The following is a 14,708-nucleotide window of genomic DNA, read 5'->3' on the forward strand; positions in this document are numbered from 1 at the left end:
CCGGCTCAGGCATCACTATATTGAGAGGCATTCGCAATGCTACCGATCTTGTATAGAGCATCATTAGTTGAAGACATTTCTAGTTGACAAAGACCAGTACATCTGAGCGGCTGTGACTCAGAGCTATAGAGCAGGTCCTCCACTTATCTAAAGATCCCTGGTTCGATTCCTGGTCTGCATGCTGAAGACTGAAGTGTGTTTGCGCTGTGTCATCGGTGTAGGAATGTGTAATTAGATTAGATGCTGATGGGCAAGTGGCAGCCTCTGCCATCAGTGTGTGTATGGGTGAATGTTGACATGTAGTGTAAGTGCTTTGAGTGGTCGGAAAACTAGACAGCCGCAATATGAATGCAAGTCCATTTATCATATCATCATTTACTGGATGGATTGCCATGAGATTAGCAACACATGTTCACATGAGGATTTGTAATTATTTTTGATGACCTGACTTTTCTTCGAGAGCCATCATCTGGTCTCTCTCTGTCTATGGCCAAATCTGCAAATTATATTCCCATCAGCCTCAGCTGTGCTTTGTGTTTACTGCTAATTAGCAAACGTTAGCATGCTAAACTATTATGGTGAACATTGAAAACATAACCTGCTAAACATCAGCAAGTTAGCATTGGGCTCAAAGCACAGATGTGCCCAAGTACAGCCTATGAGAACTGCCAGCATGACTCTTAGTCGTGTTTAAAATAAAGCATGAGACACTCATCATTATTCTTTTTCCATTATAGTAGAGGGCAGGCTGTAGAGTACAGATTTTCCATGTAGTGATAACAGCACACTAAATAGTATGCAAGGCTGCTAATGTAAAAGCCATATACCGGAGAAGCACTGATACTGTACTGCACTGCACTGCTAATGAACCTATGCAGCATAATTCAATAATGAGTCATTCTCAAGTAGATTGTGTTACTAATGGGTTTGAAGATGTCATGGAATTTCAATAAGAATGCTGACAGGAGTGTTTCAACTATTTTGCTCACAAATATGTTGAAGAAGTCCTTCCCTTCCAGTCAGTTTCGTTGTTTTCACTTTGTAAAATCCATGTTACGGGGCGCATCACCACCACAACACACACATGTGAAAAGGCTCAACAGCAACGATAGTGGAGCAGCTTTGAGCAAAGACAATGTTATGCCTCGGTGCTCATAAATACACCAGAGAGAATAATTTATCTCCCTTCACACAATTTCTCTCTTTCTGCAGATTTCTAATTGCACAGGTGGGAAGTGAGTCTGTAATTAGATCCACTCAACATCTGTATGTAACTGTGAGTGATTAAGCAAGCAAAGAACTTTAAAACAAAATGGAAATCAATATTCGCTACAGATGCCTCTGCACATAACAGAATAAGAGGTCAATGTTTAGCAAAATATGTTCCAACAATATTTGCTTGATGTGGGGTCTGAACTCTACCAGAAAGAACTACTGTGTGTGGAAGATATACAATGGCATGTTATTTCCTCAGTCCTACATTTTTGAGTTTACAGAGTCAAGGTAAATAAATATATTTTATAGAAATTCATCTATTTTCAATGAACGCTAAACATCTGAAATAAGGTTTGCATGGATTTCACACTAATATCTATAAAGAAAACTATAAGTACCAAACCAAAGTAAGCAGAACAAAAGCAATGCAACACTGCAGATTTGTTGTTGAACTGGCACTGTTTATCAGACTGCAGAAACTAAATAACAAAGTAAGCAGGATAATCTTTAAATTAAGAAATCTAATTGGACTTAAAACATGTAGTGATTTCTTCAAGTACTTTTAATTATTCAGCAGTCTTAGATAAACACATTTAAGTAAAACACCAGCTTTACAATTTAAAAGTCAATTTTTGTGTTTCTATTTGTTTATGCACAGTGTTTTTGGGCAGCTGAGGCACAGGGAGAAGAGCTGGTTGTCTACTGATCATAGTGTTAGCGGTTCAGTCCCGACCTCCTCTTGTCCACATGCCGAAGTGTCCTTGGACAAGACACTGAATCTCAAATTGCTTGCATTGGTTAGGCCAGCACGCGGCGAGGTGACTCCCTGCCATTGATGTGTGAATGCGCTCTTAAATGAGCAGCGAAAACCGTATAAATTGCTTTGTATAAAAGCACTATATGTAGTATAGTATATCTCCAAACTGGCCTGGGAGCGCCTCGGGATCCCCCAGTCAGAGCTGGCTGATGTGGCTCGGGAAAGGGAAGTTTGGGGTCCCCTGCTGGAGCTGTTGCCCCCGCAACCCGATCTCGGATAAGCGGGTGACGATGAGATGACTATATGTAGCCATTTACCATTTAGCTGCAAATGCCAAAATAAAGATCCACACTTGATTTGCCTAACTCAGCTGAAGCTTCATCATAGCTTCTGAAGTTAAAGGAATAATTCAACATTTTGGGAAATACGCTGATTCGATTTCTGGTGATTTTTTGTTTAATTCTAAGTTATATGATGATTTTCTTCAACAGAGTTTAATGAGAAGATCCGCCATTTTTAGCTGAAGCCTATGGACTTTTTCACTGCATAAATAACCATAGTGGAAAGGAGATGTTTCCTTACAGTTCTTCTATACTCTTACTTGGTTTAAGTTACTGCATCCCCCGACAGAACATCAAAGTGGAATTTCAGCCTGCATGCACTTCTTTTCAGCCTAACATTGTTGAAACAGAGCAGCTAATATTTGTAGCGAGAGCAACAAGTTAGAGAATTACAGAGTGTTTGAATGTCGTCTCTCTGCGCTCACACACACACACACACACCGTGTGCAAAGTTCCGTTCTCCGTAAAACACGGAGCAGACGAAAAAAACTAGTGCAACAGCAAATTATAGCAAAACAGTAAAAATGAGTGCACATGAATTCGCTAAATACAATTTTTAGTTTCTTTCTTTGAAGGGGGGCGGGGCTTCCAGTTGGGGGGACAGACAATGGCAGGGGAAACACTGAACCCATGGGGACAGTGGATTTGTCTCCATTCCTCCGAAGGAGGAATCATTATGGTGATCAAAGTCAACAAACAAACTTGAAAGAGATGGAAAAAATCTGAACCAATTATTAAAGGCAAACTGCTGCACTATAGTTTTAGACTAGTTTGGCAACTTGAGGACAACGTAAATAAGTCGTGATCATCCTATAAGTTGGCTAACTTGTTAGCAAACAGTTATTTACATATTAATTTGTAGATATTTACATATCTTTTTTAGCTCTGTTTTTGGTCTCTATCAACTCATGAGAAAAATATATTTTTAGATGCTAAATGCTCCACTTTGGTCATCAGCTAAATGTTTCAGTCTACTGTTTGACGCTGAGCAGGTAGTGTGCTGTGGGGTTTTAGAGCTTTGACATCGAGCATTTTCGATGACATGGTCACCCTACTAGGTGAGTGAGTAAGAGAGAGTGAGAATGTAAGTGAGAGTAAGAAAGAGTGAAAGAGAGAGAGAGTGAAAGAGGGGCTGAGCGAATTCATGAATTTAAGAACTAACCGGTGGTGGCTGGTGACTCAAAAAAGCTTAAAAGCAATCACTGCAGGTTTTGGATCCTGTGTGTGCACAACTTGTTACTATAAGCCTGTCAGTCCAATGAAAGGTGAGCAGTGCAGCAGTCCATCGGCTGCCTTTTTTCTAAAATGATTGGCTTAGCCAGATATTCTTGCCCTCTTTCCTTTTGTCTAAACCTAACCAATCCTACCAAGGAAGGCGACAAGTCCTAATCAGCAGGATTCATGATTTAGCAGCCTGAGCAGGTACAAGCAGCGAGGAGAGCAGAGCTCTCCATCCACGCTACTAACTAAACAATCACAAAAAAACAGAATGAATGTTATATTCTACATACAAGCTTTTACCAAAAAACAATATACAGTATTCTGATGTACCCCTTTGAAATCACAAACATTCTGATTAGTAACTGTAATTTAATGACATTATTTCAGAGTAACTGTAGGAAGGAATACAATTTAATTTACTTTAGGGAGATTTTTTTGCAGCGCAGCTTTGTATTTTCTTAACCCTTTGCCCATGGGTGGTAAAAAAAGTCACAAAGATTAGACCATTATAAATCCATTTAACTCGAAAGGTGTGGGGGAAATGGCTTTAGGGTTAGGAAAGTTAGGAAAACACGAATAGAGCAGAGGATAAAGCTAGTTTGCAGGTATACACTCATTTTCTTTTTGACATCACATAGACCCCAAACAGGGTGAAAACAATGATGGCAAAATCATATGAGAAGTCCACATATTCAATTAAACTTCATTCCTTTAGCTGTGGGTGTTACACGTTTGAGGAGCTGAAATGGCAACTAAATATAAATCCCTGTGGCTGAATTTGGGCAGCTTGTGAGAGTTCACAACACATCTGATTGCACAATCAGATGTGTTATCAGGCACACATCAGATGCAAGGAAGCGTTCTATCAGCCTTTTTCTTGGAGGCCATCTTATAAATCCTTGATGATACAGAATGCAGGGTGAGCAAAGCAGAGAGGCTGAAATCTGTAGACAATCATAGAAATCAGTGACTGCTTGCTAGACAATAGATATTTCAAAATAAAGACAGAAAAATTGAAAATGTTTTCAAAACAGTATAACTCATGAATCCCAATGGAGGAATGCAACTGAGTAAGGTATTTGTGCTTTACTTAAGTACGTATTATCTTTTCATGCAACTTTATACTTCTAACTTACTACATTTCAGAGGGAGGAATAATGAACTTCTCCTCTACAATCATTTTACACATGGAGTTAAAGTAACCTCAAAGAAATAAGATTTTTGCATACAAAACATATTAAATACCACCCAACAGAATATACCAGTATAAAGCTGAAACGATTAATCAACTGACAAGAAATGTACTAGGAATTTGTCCTTAAAGATTTCATGGTTCCAGCTTCTTAAAAGTGAGGACTTACTGTTTTTTCTTTTAATTATTTTACTCATCTATTTTTAATAATTTTGAAGTTTGCACAATTGGTTGAACAGAAGTAGTATTTGTTACTTAACTAAAGGACCGTAACACTTCCTCCACCACTGATTATTCAATAGGAGACTATAAAAATAGAGATAAGTTTTCACTCTAATGCACTTTGCCTCTCATTTTCCCACTCATGTGCCCTCTCTCTCAATGTCAGATCCGTTAGAGTTGGTTAAAACTATTTTTAACATTAATATCACTGAATTAAATACCTTTGCTAAATAGAGACGTCTCTTCACTAAAGCTGAGTGTTGTCTGAGCCATACCCATCCCCGGTCGGGAGGACGGTCAATAAGCCAGGTTGGGTGATGTGCGTTAAACTATTCAGCTTGACTGCTGCAAACCGTGTTCCTGTGTAGGCGTGAACTGAGTACCAGCTTGCTTTAATTATGGTAAAGCATAAATGTGTGAGGTGTATTTAGTCTTTGATTTCCTGCCGCTTTTAGCACAACTTTACTTTTAAAGTGTATCTCTTTGCACTTTTTAAATTAAAATCTTTTACCTTTGCTGTATGTTTATTACCTTGTAAAGTGGACTGAATTGCCTTGGTGTATGAAACGTGCTATACAAATTGAGTTACCTTGCCTTCAGCATGCTTGTGAGCAGAAGACATTTTGGTCTATTTGTGTGAGGGAAGGTTTTTCCACTCAATATTTTATTCATGAGGAATTTTTCACAAATATGTTGCTGGCTTGAATTTTCATAAACAGTGAAGTTGTGGCTGGCTCCAGTTACCAAGCGAAACCAATCGCCTAATTAAAAAGAAATGAGCAGAAAGAATCGATGCAGATCACTTCCAATGTGGTGACATGTCTCTCCAGGGAGAATGGTTACAGCCTGTACACACCAATGCAACAGGATTGCAAATAAAGCTGTGGCAGAGTCAACTAGTTCACTTAAGAATTACTTTACACCAATCACGTGACAGGGCAGGAGGAAAAGTTCCATCACAGGTGTCAACTACCTCTCAACACACACACAAAAAAAGATAATGACACAAATGGTGTAAACTGCAGCGGCCAATATTCATCATCACAGCATGCGATTGGTATTCAAACAACCTGAGAGGTTGAAGACATTCGTGCAGACAGCCGGATAAATAACATCAAAATGTTTAAAAACAGCCTGCCTCAGAACATTGTTTAACAAAAAGAAAACCCATCCGGAGGAGTTTTTAAACAACAGAAAGACGACTAAACACTGTCAAAGTGATCATCTTAAAACAGATATCCAGTGATTTATGCGGGAAGCGTGATGCTCTATATATTCGAGAGGACTCGGCGTGTGAGTCCCGATTATGTTCAGTGTAGAGTTCCCAGGTGCGGTGAACAGACGGACAGCTGTTAATCAGACACTCCATGCTTCAGTTAATTTATGTAATTAAAATCTAATCCCACTCTTAATCTCATCAAATTGCACATGTACTGCCTTTTTAAATGCATGTTTATAATGATAAGAAAAAATAAGTATTTATTACAAATTCATTTCTAAATCAAATTCAATAATTTGCAATTCAGCATACACACAACATACTGCTTAAAGCATTATGTAATTAGCTAGTTCCATAATTGATGCCATGAGCAAGTCTTAGGAGCAGATTGGGTAGAGGTCAGCAAGGATTTGTCCAGCGGAAACTAATGGATTATAAACTGGCTACTCAGCAGAGCCCATTTAATCTACTGTATGATTTATTCAGATTTGATTTATTCAGATTTGATTTATTCAGTGTTACATTAAGGAAGAAAGACACATTATAGACTGATATTCTAGCTCTGTTTATCTTATGTTTCCTAAAACTATAGTTATCACGTTAGCTGCTGCATGAACAAATTCAGTAACACTGCAGAGCAAACGTGTTTCATATCAATATTAATGAGATGACCCTCTGGAACTAAAGCTTTATTAGCCAGTCGCACGTCGACATGATAGAATGTGATAGAATCTGAATAAGTCGCTTGGGATAAAAGCGTCTGCTAAATGACTGTAATGTAACAACTGTACAGTTATATTGATTGATAATTAGACAGTAGTGTTAGTACCACTCACAAACAAATCCTAACCCTGATCCTGATCTCTGCCCCAGATGGCGTGGCTTATTCCCAGACCTTGTCAACTCCTAGAAATGCCCAGGTGCAACTAAACAAATATGCACATGGACATTTGATCCAATGTTGTGAGTGGATACTTGAAGATATAAAGATATCTTCATCGTTACTCTCTGTAGGTACATCACTACGAGCAACCCCTTTGACATAGTTACATTTTCATTTGATAAATTATTATAAAAATATTGATTATAGCTGTTTTAAGAAAAAATGCTCTTACTTACTTTTTTTAAGTAAGCTGCCATAATAACGTGATTAAGGATGGCAATTTTTCCATAATTTATTGTACACTGGCCTTAACAAATGATACATTTCAAAGAAAGTGGATCAAATTGAACACTTAAACCAACCAATTATTTTTCTTTCATTGTCTTTCACTTCACCAAATTGGAGGAATGTATAGCATTGCAGGTAAAATGAAGGTGAGGTTAATGTAAATTTGTAAAAAAAAAAGTGTATTTCAAGTTCTGTCACAAGTTGGAATTCATTCATTCAGAGGGTTTCATGTGAGTGAAAAGGTGTTGTAGAGAAAAATCGTGACCATCACTGGCACAGCCTCTAGGTTTAAAGGATTTCTCACTCTTTGGCTGGATTATTTTCAACTCCCCAATATCTTGTCTTCCCTGGTCAGTGGAGCAGGTATATGAGGTTAGTCTGGATGGAAGGCACAGGAATCAAGATGAATATCTTAGCTTCACGTCTGTACCGGTTCTGTGTCACCAATCTCAGCTGTTTTCTCGCAATTTCTCTCTTTTTTCAGTGAGCTGATTTTAGTTGATAGCACTGTGTAAATAACGGCAAGATGACATGTCATGTCGGAGTAATAATTAAAAAAACAACATATTTGTACTACGAATCATATTAGCATCATTTATGTGTTACATTATGTTGCTGTCGGTCCTGAACATGACAAAGCCCTCCTGAGAATTTTACACCGAGAGCCAAGTCAATATCTTTTTTGTGGTTAGACCTTAAGCTAATTAAAAATCGTTTATTCTATTATGAGCATGAAATGTCAGAGCCAAAAGAACTGGCATTTAATCTACACTGAAGAACAATAATCCAACTGACAAGAGTCCTGATGAAGACAGAGGGGCAGTGTCATGGCACTGAAGAAGACAAGTGTTTCTTAAATAGATGGATGGAGATTTAACATTACAGTACATACACACTGACAGGTAGGGTGAATAATGCTGTTTCGCCTGTTGAGAATTTCATTAAGGGATGATAATGCAGCTTCCGACGGTGCCCCGATTACCCCGTTTATTGATTGCTTGTTGAATGCAGGCTGTGACAGGTGCTTCTTAGCCATCAACGTTCTACATTACTGGGTTTTAATAGTAACAAAAGAAAAAGAAATAGCAAATCTGCGGTGGATTATTTTGGGACAGTTTTATATTACATGTTTTCTTGATTATATGCCATATATAGATATATGTTTTTGAGTTACTTAGCATCATTTTGACTGCATATTTATCCCACTAACCCTGTTACAGCCGGAGAAATGCATGACTGAGTCAATGAAGGGTTACAGCTTTGCAAAGCAGACCCACCATCATCTTCCTTCTCTCACTACATGTTGACGTTCAACAAATTCATGTCTGCCGCCAGGTCTGTAAGTAGTGCAAACCTCTTCTCATTCATAACAATTCCAAAGTGTTCACTGCAGAGTAATGAAATATTATTCTGAAGTATGGTGATTTCACAATGGATTTCTTGCATGTTTATGATTGAACTTTGATTCAATCACTGCCACATTCATGAATTTAATTATGAAAGATCATATGCTGCTGTGGTCATAACACATCACACGCCTGAAATCAATACTGCTCAGCTGATATGCTGTGTGAGCTATAAAGTAGAGAGCTTATATGACAATTTCACTTAATTTAATAGAAACAATGGTTCTTACATAAAGAATTGCATTATATATCGTAAAGTATACAGCACACACCATGTATTAACAAATGGAATACAAGATAACAACTAATGTCAAACAAAAAGAACATGAAGTAATAATGATGGATCTGTGTGAACAGAAGCATGCGCATACTGAATACATATTGAGTTTCTTGTGTCAAACGCAGATATCTCATCCTTTGCTTTCATGAGAGGCCGTAAGGCAGCGGGCCAACACATGCATTTGGCCACTCTTGTATGCAGTTTCATTGACTTCTGACTGAATTCTTTTCAACTGGCATCAAATGGTTAATGATGTAACTCAGCACATAACACAACACAAATGTCCAACATGCCCCCCTGTGTCAGGAAAGATTAAACATGGCACCCTGTGGTTTGACTTGAACAACAGAGAACACTGTCTTTCAATCTTTAATTAAACATGTTTCAATGTTATTAATTAACAGCCATAACTAAGAATCCCATGAAATATAATACATGGATTGACTGAATTAGTTATGTCATGTATATGAGCACAATGTCTCTATCCACTGCTTTCACAAGCCAAAGTAAAACTAATAAATAATCACGCTTGAACATATGTCAAGTATAATCTTCAAGTTAATTAAAACTATGTACTGTATGTGTTTTCAAAACATATGGAGGATGTTCAATCAATGTGTTGTCTGGCAAAATGATGGAGTGAGAAAAGGTCATTTTCATATTGCTCACTTGGATATGCAGTGAAATATATCAGTAGTACAAAAGCTGATGAGCTTCGTGAAGCTTTATTGTTCAAATAACTCATTATACCGGTATATCAAAATGATGATTGCAGAAAGCATTGTCTGCTTTAAAGCTGAACTTGCATCAAGCTGTTCCACCTATGTCAGTATTTTTGTCGACTTGGTTTAAACTGCAAGAACAAATTAATAACAATAATACATTTATTTTATTTGTATAGCACTGTAAAAAGGTACTCGAAGGCACTTTACGCGGTAAAAACAGAAACAATTTGTGGGTGGGAGCGTGTCGATGCAGGAGGTCACAAAGGTATGAAGGGGCAAGGTTATGAAGGGCTTTGTAAGTGATGAGGAAAATCTTGAACTGTGTTCTTTGGTGTATGGGGAGCAAGTGGAGGTTTTGAAGGACTGGGGTGATGTGAGCTCTAGTACGGGAGTGGGAGAGCAGCTGAGTTCTGGATGTATTGTAGCTTGTTGGGTGTCATCAGTGTAGCAGTGGAAGTGGAGACCATGGTGGCGTATGATGTTGCCAAGAAGGAGCATATAGAGGATGAAGAGGAGGAGACCGAGTACTGAACCTTGAGGGACACCTGGAAAGACTGTGGCTGTGTCAGACTTTAATTTATTGATAGTAATGAACTGTCGGCGGTCGGAGAGGTATGATTTGAACCAGGAGAGGGCTGTGTCAGTAATGTGGAGGGAGGACTCGAGACAGGAGGCGAGGATGGAGTGGTTGATGGTGTCGAAGGCTGCACTGAGGTCGAGTAGAATCAGGATGTTGAGGGAGTGGTCATCAGAGGAGAGGAGGAGGTCGTTGGTGATCAGGGCGGTTCTGTGCTGTGATGAGATCTGAATCCAGATTTAAATGGTTCATACAGTTGGTTGGAGTCCAGGTGAGTAATGAGCTGGTGGGAAACCAGTATTTTAGACAGAAAAGGGAGATTGGTGGTGGGTATCTGGTTGTTGTGGATGTCAGGGTCAAGGCCAGGCTTTTTGAGGATGGGCGTGACAGAGGCGAGTTTGAACGTCTATCTTTAGAAAACGTTGGCAGCACAATAAAAGCCTCTTTGTGATTTTTCAAATACTATACAATGTCCATCCGAATTAGCAACCACCTCACTACCCCAGAGCTAACAAAAGAAAACTCTGAGGTCTGTATGTTGTCTTGAACTGAGGGCACTGAAATCTGCAGATTTGTTATTTTAGGTTTCGAGTGGTTGGTAAATCTAATTAATGTGTGTTTACTCTTCACTACACCCCCGCTTTTAGAATAAAGTTCCCTAACAACTCGCCCTTTTGTCCGACCACACTGCAGCTGCTCTTCCCTGTGCTTGCTGAACACATAGAGACATTCAGGCCACCATGGATCATTCAAACAGATCTGCTTCCACATCGATATTAGTGAGTGCATGCGTCTAGCAAACACCCACATATGCTGCTTTTTCTTCTATCTGTCATGAAGTGTATGGTTACATAATTAAACGGTCAGACAACATGATTAGAGGTAGGGTATATAATATTTGATCATCGCAAGCATTTGTTAAAATGCTTGTTTTCAAGCTCTTTACAAAACATTACACATTCCTATTTTTGCGCATTATGTCCATTATACTGTGTCCTAGCTGGCCAGGAGAGAGGCAGCACTGTGCAGCGTGACGCGCCATTTTGAGCTGAACTTTTGTTGGATGCCCTGTTTCTATTTATTCCCGTTGCTCACTTCAAAAGCGCCACAATCGATGAGGAACAGCTGATTGCAGTTGAAGTGAGGAGTTATCTGTACAATACCGCCTCATTTCACAACAAAAACCTAATAAAGGTGGCAGCTGGCTGGAGGGAGATCGCCTGGGAGCTGAAAGTTTCCTACTTGCTGTTGGCTACGTTATATGTAATTTCCAGTAAATATCACAATATAAAACGGGTTTCCAGTTTTAAAAAGTGCAAATGTCGGAAGATGGCAAGTATTACTCTTCCATCTTTTAAGTGACTACGTCTCCACTCTGATCTCAAACGCACAGCTGATAGGTACGTACTTGGTTTGTTCACATGACGTAGTGGAATGCTTTCAGTTAGGACATGGTGTCTCTGAGGCAGACCTTTCTGCCATCATTACAGTTGTTGTTGAATTATTATTGTTCAGCTTGACATAACTTTACATTTCATTTTAAGCAGTAGTGCAGTAGTTTTTGTTTCCCCACAGTCGAATATTAATTTTCATATCAAAAAAGTTAGTTTTTTTACTTTTCCAAAATATGTGTGTAGCCATAGTTTAATTTTTTTCCTACCTGTATTCTGAAAAGATCCTCCCCCTACTCTGTCTCTGATTGGCTCTGGCATTGATATACTTCGCTGAATGAGGGTGGGGTAAAAAAAAAAGGCATGGGTGAAACATACCTTACCATGCCTGTACTCAAGATGACAACCTTAAAACATACCAGTAATTCAAAATTAAGAGAACTATTGATTGTTTTTTTTTTAGTCAAGAAAAAAGCTGAGGTGGCCGTTACGCCTGTCCCCAGCCAGAGCCTGTAAAAAATGGCCAAAATATACGCCTTTCGCAAAGAATAGCTCGTCTAATTTCCATTTATTACAAAGAGCGCAACCAAAGCATGGCTGGGAACAGTGCCTTTGCTGTCAGAGCATCGACCTTACGAATTGAAACGTTAAACAAACACTAAACAGTATATACTAAAATATGAGGACTCTGTGGCTGCCAGTCATAAGTGATAGCCTTAAGTCCCCGTCTTCTATGTGAGTATGTGGGCAGTTCGAGTTTCCACTTGAGAGGGATTTGATCAAAGGGTTCAGGGATTTGATTGCTCAAAAGTGAGCATGATTTGCATGCATTAGTTTTTGAAGAACCCTAAACCAGTGAGGTTAGATCATGAGATGGAGGATGAGAGGATATTAATAAATTAGATCTTGGAATCTGGAAACAAACACAAATGTTTTTGCCAGCTGACATGCAAACACACACCTCTGAGCCACGATAACGCTCTGCTAGCTACTACAACCAACAACTTACACACTTGGTTTCATATGAAAAAGATTTCAAAGTTTTATTTGCCCCAGGCTGGCAAGGAACAGCCATAGCTCCTTCTCCTGTTTCTCACAGCAGCCTAGTCACGTTTTCACTGTCACCACTCTAGTTCAATCCTACAGGAAGACTCTATCTGACAGCAGGAGCCATCTATGTTAGGCATTCTATGAAATATTAAATAAATATATAAACATTACATTCATGTTTGTACTTGTCTCTGAGCTGAACAAGTTCCCATTGGATTTCTCCATACACAACTTGACATTCCCTGCTGTGCACTTCTGCCCTATTACAAGTCCCCATTTAGCCCAGCAGGAGAGAAGATTCCCATGAATAAAATCTTTTCATGCAAGAAAACGTTGATGGAAGAATGACAAATAAAGCAGCCTCTTATCTGAGGGCCCAATGTGTGTCGATGGAAGTGATGCTTTCAAAACAACACAGCACCAGCTGTAACCTCTCTTTAAATAGACTAAACCACGTAACACACCTATTTATACCTAGCTAAACATTTTAACATGAGCCATATTTTGACTTCATCATATCAGGTCATTTTGAACAAAACCATAGTAAAATGGTTTACTAAAGTCACATACGTTCAGCTTGCTTTGGCCAAAAATAACAACCAACATGATGGTGAAAGAGAGAAAAAGTCAAAGAGAGGGAAACTCAAACATCATAAATTCAGATAGATGTTAAATAAAACAAACATCTCACAACATCAGCCTCAAAGTGCCAAACCATCTATGTTTGAACAGTGAGGTGTTTAGTTTTTCAAGAGCATATATTGAAAAAGGCAAAAGGTGTAAAACCAAATAAAGCAATGTTTGTGATATGAAATTGAATCCAGTTATTTCCTGTAGTGTGAAAGTGTTGCTTGCAGCTTCCAGCTCATGCTTCAAACTGATCTCAGCTCATTGTTATACAATAAGTTGTTGGTCCAAACGATGCAGCTTAAAAGATTATTGAACTCGTAGTCTCTGCACGGGTTAAACTGTTTTAAAGTAATATATGTTATTTGCTGGCTTCAGCCTGCTATTAACATGCAACACCGTGTAATGCAAACATAGCTGCAGCTGTTACACAACAGTGAATGTGAAAATAATCTACAAATGTCTCATTATTGTGAGTGCTAATATGTTTTTTCCCCATATCCACCACATTCATTCGACCCATTTAACCATATTGTAGAGCCATACAGTCAGGCATAATTACATTAATAATTACAGAAAAGCAGCACCCAGGTGGAAAAAAAGCTGGAGTGATACTTGAAAAGACTTACCAATGTACAGGTTCCACTCTGGATCCAGATCCGCCTGATTGGCCAGGCAGCCCTTCACAACATTCAGGCAGTAGTTCTTACAGGATTTAACTGCCGGCATGCCCTGACAAAAGGGGCAGTACAGCATCTTGGTCAGTGCCCGAATACATGCTGGAGTGCTGCTTACCTGCAAGAACACAAGAGTGTGACGTTCAGATATTAGCACCTGCACAGCTCCTTCAAAAAAATGTACTAATTTGAATCACACTCATTTAATAATCACATTAAATCCAGGATGATATTAGTATTTGTCATTTTCCATTTTCTTTTTACCTAATATTCTAACATACCACAATTGACGATTCATGGCAATTTTAAAGAGCCATCCAGAAATAAATATATATTTGTTTAATACCAATTATCAGGATACAATTGCAGTTTGATATTTTGAAAAAAGGTGGAAGATGAGGTTAGAGATTAATTTTAGTATGCACATTTAGAAATGCCACAAGAGAGACAAGAGAGATGTTTTGCTGACCAAAGACCAAAGAATGTTTGTGAGCACTGTCAATAACAGCGTGTGTGATCATTAACAGACGATTTAGCCTGCACTTGATTGTCAAATATTAAATAAAGACAACTCTTTATTTGCCCACCCATCAGTTGAGTTAGCTGTCATGCATTTCATATCTCAGTTATTCATCCT

The 14,708-nt window shown here is 38.7% G+C and overlaps 1 protein-coding gene across 1 annotated transcript in view; it reads right to left on the reverse strand.

The window, feature by feature from the left end:
- gpc6b (glypican 6b) overlaps positions 1–14,708 on the reverse strand; it is a 77,657-nt gene that overhangs the window by 28,668 nt on the left and 34,281 nt on the right. The window contains exon 4 of the mRNA XM_068704806.1: positions 14,024–14,189. Within this exon, the coding sequence (XP_068560907.1) occupies positions 14,024–14,189 (166 nt within the window). The remainder of the gene's footprint in view (positions 1–14,023; positions 14,190–14,708) is intronic.

This window comes from Cebidichthys violaceus, unplaced genomic scaffold, assembly GCF_023349555.1.
Source record: "Cebidichthys violaceus isolate CVI_PGR_0920_01 unplaced genomic scaffold, fCebVio1.0.p SCAF_11, whole genome shotgun sequence".
Taxonomy (NCBI): Eukaryota; Metazoa; Chordata; class Actinopteri; order Perciformes; family Stichaeidae; genus Cebidichthys; species Cebidichthys violaceus.